Here is a 12,573-nt window from a genome sequence, read left to right on the forward strand (position 1 = left end):
ATATATATCATGCCACTTTTATTTATAAAGTACTTTAAACAGCACAAAGCCAACCAAAGGGCTGTACAAAAGACAGACACAACATGACATAGTTATTAAAATCAAAATACAAATTATATATATAACTACCAGTACCATATTCAGTATGTATCTTTTTTTAAAATCTGGTAGCAATACTGGTAGTGAGAGTATGATGGTGTGAAATAGGTTTATTACATTCTGGTAGCAGCAGTGTAGGCTACATAATGGAGGCTACAAACAAATTTCCCACTGAGCTAGTTATAGTTGTCAATGTGAGTGTAATTTTACAAATAAGGAAAATGTGAGCAGTTCATTTTGCTAACTGTAACTTTATGGTTTGCTTTGAAAAAGTAAAATGTTCATCTTTTTGTTTGTTAGTTACTAAACATGACGCTATTACTGAGAGCAAAAACAGCTGTGAAAAGTCACAGTATTGTCTCATTTTTCCCTTATGTTTATCAGTGTGATTTTAACCTCGTACTATTTTCAGACAGAGGATAGCCCTTTGACGATGGATCAGACACTTGGTAAAGCGGACAGCCTGACCGCAGAGCTCGCCCGGCCAATACTGTTAGATGAATCGACTGTTCCACGAGGACAACTGCTACCAGTGTGCCAGAATCAGTTTCTTTCAGCCCCCTTTCAGTCTGTAGAAAACAACTGGATGAACCAACGTTCTGCATTCACACATTTCTCTTCGTGTGCTTTTACACCTCCCGCTACCAGTCACACTTTTCCACAGATGGGATCAGACCAATTCTCAACACAAATGTCACTGGATATCACTTCTGGCCAGGATGATCCTGTTGCTTTCCCACCAGTTAACTTTGACAAAGCCAGACCATCAGAACTGCAGAGTGATTTAAGTGATTTGGACTCATTGTTCAAACAGAGTGATTCACTTCTTATTGACCCGACTGATACAGCAGAAGTATTTTCAAAACAAGTCATCCCACTGTCTCAACCTCAAAGTGCATCTTCAACTTATGTTGACCAGATCAGTGGAAATGAAACCCCTCCAATACCTGGAGTTTTGTCTAATTCCCTTGTCCTGAACAATGACAGACAGTGTGATATGGTCAGTCCATCATGGCTGGATTTATTTTTGGATGGCAATAACAACTTGAGCTTTGACGCCGACCTAGAATCTGCTCTTTCACCAGAAGCAGGATCTGTTTAACTTTAAAAGTTATCATCATGCAGATGAAATGGTTTTTTTCTCTGTCAAGATGTTGATGTTAATGTTTTCTTAAATTTAGAAATAAAACAAAGGGACCGATGCAGTTTTTTGTGCATGATTGGTAGTCGGGTGGTGGGTAAGACATTTTTTGTTAGCCTTTATTCTGAAGTTCTTGTAAAGCAGAAATATTCAATAATTATTTAAAACTTAATTACAGTTCTTGCAACAAAATTACACAAGATTTGCTTTTTTTCTGCTGCCATGTGTATTTTACATAGTTTTTTTGTTCAGCAAGCTGTGAAAGATTATTGATAACTGTTTTGTCTGATCATTGGAGAAAAAATCCTTTAGTTAATAAACTGCTAAATATTCCCTTAAATTTTGTCTGATTGAGAATTACAGTCTGTTATCCATTTACAGCTGTTACCAACATGTTACTATAACCCTCAGAAATAAAAAAATAGGATGTTAGTGGTTCTTGACCTACATTTTGAAACTAAAGTGCAAACCCTGCAATTCACTATACATTGAATTTGGGATTTTATTTGTACTAAAATTATTTTAATCCTTTTTTATATCGATCATCCAACAATTTTTGGAAACTTCAAAATACATTTTAAAATTTTTCCTTTTTCATAAAATATGGTAACTTAAAAAATATATATTTTGATTAATTTGTACCACTGTATTTCTGACATCCAGCCACTAGGTGGCGTATTAGAAAAAACACGTATTTATGGTTCTTGTAACTGCCTCACAAAATTGCTTGACAAGTCAAATAATTGTTTGGGTTCTAAGTTTAATTCCACAAAAAATATTAATGTTTGAAGCACTTCTAATAAAAATCATATGTTTGCAGGCCCTTGAGTCTCAGCTGCCCTGTAATGCATGTCCATGATTGAACATTTCAGTAACAGGCCGACAGCTTTTTGTTGGAATCAAAATTAGTCTGCTTAAGCAATGCTTTTGACTTTTTTTGCGACAAAATTTCAATCAAACTTTAAATTTTCTAAATTTATTGTTTGATTCACTTCTCACAAGGAAAACGACTGACCTAAACAGAAACTTAACTGTTGAGGTGAAAAAAAATCATGAAAAAAAAAGGAACACTTACACTTCAAGGCTTTAACATTCAAAATATTCTGAAAAGCTCATGAATAAATAAGTAAAGACAAATTAACGAGTGAATTTTCCCCAAATATTTATTGTTTTTAGTTGTGTTTTACTAATAGCTGGTATAATTAGCAGTGATGGTACTTCAAACAGCACAACCAAAAATCTGTGTGGCTCACTACAAGTAAAGACATTTTATATAAAGTTAGTTAAACAAACTAACGGCTCATTTATTTCTTCACAAACATTTAGGAAATTCATGAAGAATTTAAAAGTTTCTTCAAAAACAGTTTTGTTAAAACACACATCTTCAAATTATATAAGAAACTGCATGTTTTAATAAGCTTGATGCACATTTTATTTGTCTGTTCCACATTTAGAAGCATCGGCTTTTCAGATTACAAAACTGTAAGGTATAAATGTTGCAGTAGTTACTTTGTAAACATAGAATGTATTTTTTATAAATAAAGATTTTAAATATAGAACTCTGAAATTAGTAAATACAAAGTTTTAAGGCATTGTTGAAGTAAGGCAGGACACCAGCAGCTATTTCTTCAATTTCTCAACTTGCGTCTCGGTTTGGGGTTGTTCCTGAAGGTGGTAATCTTCCAAAATGGCCTGCGCCGTGTGCTTCCCAGTTTTTTTCACCACCGCTTTGATCCCCAGGTTGTCGATGTTGAAGGCAGTGATGCCGACATTAATGGCAGAATTGACGGCGTTGTCCGTGGCCTGTCCTGCTGCCGCCCCGTACCTTCAGAGTCAGGATCAGAGTCAGGTTGGGGAGGAGGTCAGCGTAAACAGGTTAGAAAATTAATCCATATGGAGCACAAGGACTGCAAATATGTCATGCTGAAATATGAGAATTACACCCGTGCATGTGCCCAGTCTGAAAGGCAAACAATTAGATTTCAAATTTGCTAAATGGAACAAAAGCAGTCAAAATTAAACCTGTTTTTACACAAATGATGTCCTGGTAATTGATTCCCACAAAACCCAAATACAACCAGATATAATAAAAGAGAGAATGGTAATGCAAATATATTTGACCACATTATTATTATTTATAATTTTATAACTCTAGAAAACCCATTTTATTTCATATTTGGCAGTTATCAGGACATCCAACATCAGCTCATAGGGTATAAGAGGATGTTAAGATCAGGCAGGAAAGTAATCTTAGCAACTGGGAGATTTTCCTTAGAAACATATTTAGAAGTTGGTGAAAGCAGCATTCAAAGGTGAATTAATGAGGTGGGGGTGGATTGGTGCATCATTTTAAAAAAAGGGAAATAGAGTGTATCTGTAGTTAGTGGTGAAAGTAACAGCTGTGCGCAGCTAAGAAGAATTACACTCCCTCTCATTAGGTGTGTCAGGGATGTTTTGTAGACCCCTAAATCTGTAACGCAGAGAGGGATACAAGTGACAGCATGTTTAACTTTGCTCATACAGTGCAAGAGATCAACTGAAACACACACACACGTCCACATCTAGCAAAGTTGTGAGTGAACGGGAGAACAGAGGGTGCAACACAAAAAGAAAAAGACTTACTTGTGTTTTATGGTGGTGACAGTTTCTGCTGCGACATTTTTGGTGATGTCTTTGGCTGCTACTTCCAAACCAGTCCACACAGCTGCAAACCCTGAACAAATACAGGGATCCCACTTTTTGTATGGACAGAATTCATGAATTTACTTTTTCTTTAACGTCACATTTTTTGCATTTTATTGTAAATAGGTCGAGAATAAAGTGTAAAAAAATCCTTGATGGCAAAAACTAAAGTACAGAGCTGGTTTGCTTTTATACAACTCAATCTGGAATATGAACAGCTTTCTGCCACATTTACAGTGGTTTGCAAAAGTATTCATACCCCTTGAACTTTTCCATATTTTGTCACATTACAACCACAAACATAAATATATTTCACTGGAATTTAATGTGAAAGACCAACACAAAGTGGTATACAATTGTGAAGTGGAAGCAAAATTTTACATGAATCAAAACATTTTTTACAAATAAAAAACTGAAAAGTGCGACGTGCAAAAGTATTCAGCCCCCTTTTCCCTGAGTGCAACCAATTGCATTCAGAAGTTGCCTGATGACTGCTAATGACTCAAAAGGGTCCACCTGTGTGTAATCTAATCTCAGTACAAATACAGCTGCTCCGTGACGGCCTCAGATGTTGGTTAAGAGAATATTGGGGAGCAAACAGCATCATGAAGTCCAAAGAACACACCAGACAGGTTAGGAATATGGTTTTGGAGAAGTTTAAAGCAGGCTTAGGTTATAAAAAGATTTCCCAAGCTTTGAACATCTCACGGAGCACTGTTCAATCCATCATCCGGAAATGGAAAGAGTATGGCACCACAGTAAACCTGCCAAGACAAGGCCGTCCACCTAAACTTACAGGCCGAACAAGGAGATCACTGATCAGAGAGGCAGCCAAGAGGCCCATGGTGACTCTGGATGAAATGCAGAGAGCCACAGCTCAGGTGGGGGAAACTGTCCACAGGACAACAATTAGTCGTGCACTACACAAATGTGGTCTTTATGGAAGAGTGGCAAGGAGAAAGCCATTGTTAAAAGAAAACCATAAGAAGTCCCGTTTGCAGTTTGCCAGAAGCCATGTCGAGGACACAGCAAACATGTGGAAGAAGGTGCTTTGGTCAGACGAGACCAAAATTGAACTTTTTGGCCACAATGCAAAACGCTATGTGTGGCGGAGAAAGAACACTGCACATCACTCTGAAAACACCATCCCCACTGTCAAATATGGTGGTGGCAACATCATGCTCTGGGGGTGCTTCTCTTCAGCAGGGACCGGGAAGTTGGTCAAAGTTGATGGGAAGATGGATGGAGCCAAATACAGGGCAATCTTGGAAGAAAACCTGTTGGAGTCAGCAAAAGATTTGAGACTGGGGCGGAGGTTCACCTTCCAGCAGGACAACGACCCTAAACATAAAGCCAAAGCTACAATGGAGTGGTTTAAAAAAAAGAATATTCATGTGTTAGAATGGCCCAGTCAAAGTCCAGACCTAAACCCAATTGAGAATTTGTGGCAAGATCTCAAAACTGCTGTTCACAAACGCTCTCCAGCCAATCTGACTGAGCTTGAGCTGTTTTGCAAGGAGGAATGGGCAAGAATTGCAGTCACTAGATGTGCAAAGCTGGTGGAGACATACCCTAAAAGACTTGCAGCTGTAATTGCAGCAAAAGGTGGCTCCACAAAGTATTGACTCAGGGGGGCTGAATAATTTTGCACATCGCACTTTTCAGTTTTTTATTTGTAAAAAATGTTTTGATTCATGTAAAATTTTGCTTCCACTTCACAATTGTATACCACTTTGTGTTGGTCTTTCACATTAAATTCCAGTGAAATATATTTATGTTTGTGGTTGTAATGTGACAAAATATGGAAAAGTTCAAGGGGTATGAATACTTTTGCAAACCACTGTATATTGTTCTAATATGGCTTCAGGGTGGATTAGGGCGACACATTATATCGAAAATGTATCGTCATCGCGATAACAGTCTGCGCGACAGGAATATTGCAATAAATGGTTGGCTCAAGAGTTTGCATTTATGCATTTTGTCACTCAGAGAGAAGTTTGAAATATTTCACCAATCAAACGGAGTCCTTCATGTATTTGGTCAATTAGATGTATCTCTTCATATTTAAAAAAAATCATGCTGGAAATGGAAATGATTAGTTTTGTTTTGTTTTTTGTTTTTTTGCTCTGAACCCAGAGCAGAAAGACATCAGAAATACATACTTATGTATTTGTTCATTTATTGCAAGTCATATCGTCATATTAAGCACTGTCATCGCACATCACAGGTTTTCCTAATATTATGCAGCCCTAGGGTGGATTGAACTATTAGGAAACAAAATGGTTATGGCAGCTACAAGAAAATTAAGTTGAATGATTTTAGGGAGGCTTATATAAATAAGTACGGTAACTAAATCTCAAGCCACCTTGAGATCCATGCCAGATCTACGTATATATTTAAGAAACAGATAAAAGCTAGTTTTCTGAAGGTATATGGAAAAGTAAAATGTGAAGCTATATGAATTGTTTTGTAAAATATGTTTTGTTTGAATATATTCTGGGGATAAAGGGGGCAGACATTATAAGATTTATTCTTTTTCTGCTGCCTTTCATTTTATTTTTTTTGTGTATTTTCTTTTTCTTTTATTGTTTATGGTTATTTTTAAATGAAATGAATAATTTTTTTAATTGAATTGAATTTTTGAATTGAATTTTATAAAATGTTTATAAGAATAGAATGAGAATGTTTATAAACATTCAGAATGTCAATCTATGCCTTTATTTTTCTACCTCATTTAAAAAATTTGGCAAGGATAAAATACTGCATGCACCTTTCTTCAAGTTTCTCACATCCAATCCATTTTGTGAGGATATACGTTGTAGTTTTTACTCTACCTTGGACTCCACTGGCCGCCACCACCATGGCTCCATCTATGTTAGAACGTCCATCCTTGTCCTTCTTCATGGACTCGGGAATCAGCTTGCCTCCGTGTTTTCTCACGTGAGGAGCCAGCTCTCGACCCACGCAGCCAGCGACAGCGCACACCCCGTCCACTGCAGCGACACAGCAGCACTTCAGTTAGCCATCTGCTGCCAAACACCTGAATCACAACACAAGGTCAAAACCTGAAGAGGACTCGCTCACCTAAAAACTGGCTGACTTTAACAGCTCCTCCCGTTGCTTGCTTGGCCACGTGGAGGCTTTTAGTGACGGTGGGGCTGACGCTGCTAGGCTTGTCCTCTGGAGTGATGTGTTCTCGGAGTTTGGACGCTCCTTTCTGGATGGCCTTTCCCGTGTACTCGGCACCTTTCACCAAGCCCCAACTTAACCAGGACGCACCTGTCAGGATCACACAGGTTCAGGCTGTGTCCACATTCAGAGGCTGCGTCCTTGGAAGGACACGGGTCCTTCATCAACCACAAACACTGGACTAAAGAGACTGAGTTTGGATGGATAGGCTTCATCTTTTGTCACACCTTTACCCTGCAACTGTGACCACACTAAACAGAAACAATTAAAGATTGGAAATAAATCAAAACGAGCAAAACAAAGTGCCTGTGACATGTCTATTCATCAAATACACAAAGTCAAACAAAACACATTTTTATAGAAGAAACCTTGCATAAAACATGTGATTTTCCTCATTTTGTCACATAAATGGCATATTTCCTTTTGAGCTTGGCTCAGCCGAAGTGCAACAGGAAGTGACATCAAAGGGGAACTCTTTAACAAAAAGAACTCTCTAATCTTTGTTTATTGAAACAATATTATTTGAATTCTGACTCGTCTTCATCTCTCTCTGATGGTGACACAAAATATCTAAAGAAACATCAGATTCTTCTCTACAGTCTGTGTCGTTAGCTGTTTTATCCACGCTTTGTTCCATGCAGGTGTTCCCCCCTTTGACATCACTTCCTGTTCCTTCACAGGCAAATATCTCAACAACTGTTCATCTCATTAGCAATGTGCTAATAATATTATCTTTCCAATATTGCCTTTATATTTCTTTTATTAAAATCATGTCACAGGCACTTTAACATTTTTAAATTAAAGCTTAGAGGCAACACTTGAAGAACAAACCATACGAGCTCGTCTACATTGATTTCTGACAAGAATAATATTTAAAAAAAGATATCTATGCAAATGACAAAAACCTAACAACACAAACAAATCAAACTTTCTATTTTTGTTCTACCAGGTTTTTATTTCAAACTGTACTCCTGTCTCGCTCCGTCTCTTGCTTCGTCCACCATTAAAGGCAAATAAAATCTCCTAGTGGGCTAGCTAAGCATCTTGGGACAGGGTGGGCTGAGGAGGATACATCGGATCCATCCCTCAAATTGGGGGAGGAGGACGACGCATTTATAGGCCGCAACTGTAAGAGCCTTTGAATTTAGACAGCCTTCAGCGCATCACTGTGACGTAATCAGCCTTCAAAGGATGCAGCCCCTGAATTTGGTCACAGCTTCAGTCTGGACCACCCAGCTTCACCTAAAAGCACGGCAGGTCCAAACTACTAAAGAAGATGTTCAAATATAAAGACACGGTGTGACCTCACCTGTCAAGATTCCACTCGCCACCTTTTCACTCCATTCCGGCAGCGCCTTGTCCTCCTCGGTCTCGGCTGGTTTTCGCTCGGTCTCCTCAGGTGTGGGGATGGAGACCTTCTGACTGAGGTTGAGGGCGTCTGCAGCTTCATCTGGAGGCTGATCGTATAAACACACTGGTGTTACTATGGCAGTGTGGGCTGCAAATCAGAATAACTTCCCAGAAAAAAAAAAAGAAAAAAAATCTGTCTCTTTGTCTAATCTGATCACAACACAACAGCACCTCTCATTCAGTGCCTCTCGTGACAATCCTCCATCTGTTTACCCCAAACAGACTGCCATTTGCAAAAAGTTACACAAGCTTTGAGAAAAAAAAACTCATCTGCTTGTTCCCGAAATAAAACTAAAGCAAAAAAAACTTACTTTCTGAGAATTTACCACGTCCATCCAAGCAAATATCTAGCCTGACTGCATTCTTAAAAGTCACCTTGTAGCACCATCTCTACTTCCACCAAGGCTGAACTGATACTTGTCTTTCAGCTGAAGTGCTGATGTCGTTCCGAGTGCTGCAGATAAGAGCATTAGATCTGATTAATTCTCCTCACCTGCCAGGATCAAAGCCCCTCAATGCTGAGACAGGGGCAACGTTGGGGGAAAGATGCCAGACCTGAGGCGGGTAGGAGGAGGCACTTCATGCCAATATTACAGAATGAAAAAGTTGACCTTTTCCTGAGTCAGCACTTCATCATAAACAAAAAACTAATTTTAACTTCAACATCTCCTTAAAAACACCATTCTGTTCCGCTTCAGAGGCACAAGTGTAAATATTATTTGGTGACTTCAAACAATGAAAATGTTTTCTGCGCAAATCTTTCTTTTTTTTTGGACCAACCAAAGAACTGTGTTAACATGTACGGAATGGAGATACAGAGAACCAGGATAAATAGATATAAAGTATGAGGTCCATTTGCAAATATTTACAAAGAAATGCTAAAAAAAAAATGGCTTCACCGACCTGAACCCTGAGATCTGTCATTTGGGACAGCAGGTCCTGAAACACACTTCTGTCTGCAGCAGGCAGCTCGGAGGACAACACCACCCCCACGTAGTAGCCTGGACCAGGAGCCATCATGTCGGGAAACATAAAGACCCCGGTGTTACACAGCAACACTGGGGAGTCCATGGCCATGAGAGGGAAGAGCCAGTCACACACCTGCCACGAAGAAAATGACAGGAAAACGGCTGCATTGTTTTATTTTTAAAAAGAAGCCTTATAATGGTTGGAACGGCAGTTATTTGTATCAGACCCATTTGTTTATTTCGTCAATACACATTGAGGAGGTTTAATTGAAAGTGGGATTAAATGTAAACAAATAAAAGACAAGTTTGCAAGAACTAAGATGAGTAAAAGCAGTGGAATTTTTTACAGAAGACCCAACAGAGAACACAGTCATCCTCTGACTGCTGCATGTCTAACAGGATTACAGGGCAGGATAGTGTAAGCTGGCTTTATAGAATTACTGACGTCGCCCACTGGAAAGGACACCTGGGAAATTCCCTAATGAAGAGTCACATTTCTGCTTCCTGACCCACCAGAAGGACAAAAACAGTGCCATCAAAAGATTACAGCAAATACATCCAAGACCCTGAAGAGCTGTACGAGCTTTTAAGACTCAATGAACTGATGTGATGGCTAAAGACACTTTTTTTTTTGTGGCGAGGGTTGGGTATGTGCTTTCCAGGCACATAGTTCAATTCTATAACATAATCAAGTAACTGTTAAGTTCAGTAGTAATGAAAATGTTGTATATCAAAGATAAATTTGACTTCAGTCTACATAAATGCCTTGAAATTGGCCTCTGTCTCTTTAAGAACCTCCTACCATTTCTGACAATCCCACTTCAGCGATTTCTCAAACATGCATGAGTGAGTCAAAGCAACACGCTGGATATGTTTTTGTGTTGTTGATGAGGGGATGGCATTTTAACCGGATACAAAACTCAAAAAAGACGATTTTGCATAATGCCCCCCCTTTACCCCCCTACTATTGCATTTTATCAACGCAAACCCCTTTAAGGAGAATTTTGTAGAAGATATCTATTTATATAAGAAAACTATATGATAAGAGAACTTTTAAAAATTGAACTTAAGGCATTTCAACAAACATTTAATGCAATACTAACTGCAGGATGAAATTTAGTAACAACAAATCTTAACCTCATGTTCCCAGTAAAGCTGTCTATTATTTCTCTGAACCACATATTCAAAAAGAAAACAGTGACTCATCATCTAGTTTCTCCTAATCCTGACCTGATATTCTTCACCGGATGACATCAGTCTTTCTGATTAGGGACACTGGATAAACAACTCCCACATGACTGTGTTCATAGGGCAAAGGCCATCGATCACTGACGAGGCTATCTCATCTCACAGTTTAATGATCTTAAGATTTGAGCACATTACAAAATCAGGTTAAAGGGCACTGGACAGATTCAAAATGTCAGTGAAGACATTTATTTCCCCCGTATTGCATCAGGCAGGCAGGATGCTGGCTTATACTGTCAGGGTTTAGGAAAAGGAGTGTTTTCTGTCATACCTGCAGAAATGCTGGCGGTCGATTGGGCGTCGTCTCAGGGTGATCGCCGGTGAACTTCACCAGCCGCAGGTAGCCTGGGTATGAAGGAGCACTCACTTGGCCCTCGGGTGTGACGAAGAAGATCTGAACACCATGTGGAATGCACAACAGCTCCTCTCCGTCCTCACCCACGCTCTGGGGAGACGGAGTCGAGTTGGTCCGGGTGTAGAACCCTTCTCCGACCACCGACATTTCCCCTGATTCTGTCCCAAACGAGATGGACGTGTGGCCGTCGGCTGCCTGAGGAGAGTAAGCTGGAGGCTGCTCGGCGGGGGCCACGGGTGGGCAGTTTGCAGCCATGCCTCCTACAGCTCCAGCTGCTCCGACCCTGGAACGGAGGTGCGGTGTAGTTGGTCCCTCTGGTTTCTCCTTGGTGGCCAGCTTCGCGTGGAGACCTTCTGCAGAGCTCGGCGTGGCGGCAGACTCATCGTCAGAGCTGGTTTCCAGTATGGCGAGGCGGGTGGTGATGCTGTTCAGCGTCTCCTGCATCTTGTGCTGCATCTGCCTGGCCGACTCCCAGGAGCTGCCAACGCACTCGCCTCCGACGGAGGGCACGCTGATGGCCCTGAGGAGGTGCTTTCGGCCTTGCTTGTAGAACTCCAGGGCTGCCTCCTTGTCTCCAGCCTCATCTGCTGTGAGTCCTTTGTTGATGCACTCAAAAGCCCTCTCATAGCCATCCTTGATCATTTGAAGCCTGGCGTTATCGAATGCATCCTGTTTAGCCTTCTCCATTCCCTCTGAAACAAGACATCAAAGCTGTCAGTAAATTGTTGTATCATTTATATTCCATCAGCACAAACACAAGGTGAAAATTACAGCATGACCCAACATGTGGCAAAGCTTTATCCATGTTTGCTCAAGGGCTACACTTTACTCAACCTTACCTCCAAGCTCCGTCTAAAGTGAATTTATAGCTCCTAAAATTACCCCACGACTCTCTCTTGTGTTGTGCTGGACTAAACAAGCTAATCCCAAATGGTCAAACACAAAGCAGAAAGCTGACATCTTTACGTGCAGACGGTACGTTTTTACAGGTTTCACTGCACCACCGAATATCAATAAAATAACAGAGAAAACCCTGTAGGCATGTATTTTAAATAGCTAATATCACACAGCCCGAACAGGTTGTTCGACTTACCCGAGTCCTAAACACGCGCAGCTTAGCAAGTTAGCTTGTGGTCAACTTGTCCGTGTCGGCAACCGAACAAAGTTTAAAGTCTCACAACCACGTTTTATTCTAAAGTAAACTACGCTCAGACGACTTCCAAAACATTCAACGCCGTCTGGTGAACAGAGTTGCACTCGTGACCTTTCAGAGAAAATTGCGACCGGAAGAGAGCATGTTGTTACCACAAATAAATACAAACTGACGGCTTTTATTGTGAAAGTATTAACAGGAAACAGCAGATCACCGAACCCTTTTTGCAGTTCTTTGCGTCACCACGGGAGAGCAGTAAAAAGAACAAACAAACAAACAAACAAACAAACAAATAAATAAATAAATAAATAAATAAATAAATAAATAAATA

The 12,573-nt window shown here is 40.0% G+C and overlaps 1 protein-coding gene and 1 long non-coding RNA gene across 3 annotated transcripts in view; one reads left to right on the top strand and one right to left on the bottom strand.

Annotated features, from left to right (window-relative positions):
- Positions 1-1,580, top strand: part of LOC106521533 (uncharacterized) — a 2,296-nt gene extending 716 nt beyond the window's left edge. Inside the window, exon 2 of the long non-coding RNA XR_001310677.1 lies at positions 512-1,580. This is a non-coding gene — a long non-coding RNA (uncharacterized LOC106521533). The remainder of the gene's footprint in view (positions 1-511) is intronic.
- An 805-nt stretch (positions 1,581-2,385) lies between these two features.
- spartb (spartin b) lies at positions 2,386-12,372 on the bottom strand. Of its 2 annotated transcripts, none has more exons than XM_014014156.1 (8): positions 12,183-12,371; positions 11,006-11,781; positions 9,425-9,622; positions 8,421-8,568; positions 7,007-7,201; positions 6,757-6,915; positions 3,863-3,953; positions 2,386-3,065 (listed from the first exon to the last, which is right to left on the bottom strand). In XM_014014156.1, exons 2-8 carry the CDS (start codon positions 11,774-11,776, stop codon positions 2,861-2,863), a joined length of 1,767 nt encoding a protein of 588 aa, XP_013869610.1. In that variant the 5' UTR covers positions 11,777-11,781; positions 12,183-12,371; the 3' UTR covers positions 2,386-2,860. The 2 variants fall into 2 exon arrangements, with proteins under 2 accessions (XP_013869610.1, XP_013869611.1); XM_014014157.1 differs by having other exon boundaries at positions 2,973-3,710; positions 12,183-12,372.
- Positions 12,373-12,573: the final 201 nt, after the last annotated feature.

The sequence above is a fragment of the Austrofundulus limnaeus genome, unplaced genomic scaffold (genome assembly GCF_001266775.1).
Source record: "Austrofundulus limnaeus strain Quisiro unplaced genomic scaffold, Austrofundulus_limnaeus-1.0 Scaffold110, whole genome shotgun sequence".
In the NCBI taxonomy this organism is placed as follows: domain Eukaryota; kingdom Metazoa; phylum Chordata; class Actinopteri; order Cyprinodontiformes; family Rivulidae; genus Austrofundulus; species Austrofundulus limnaeus.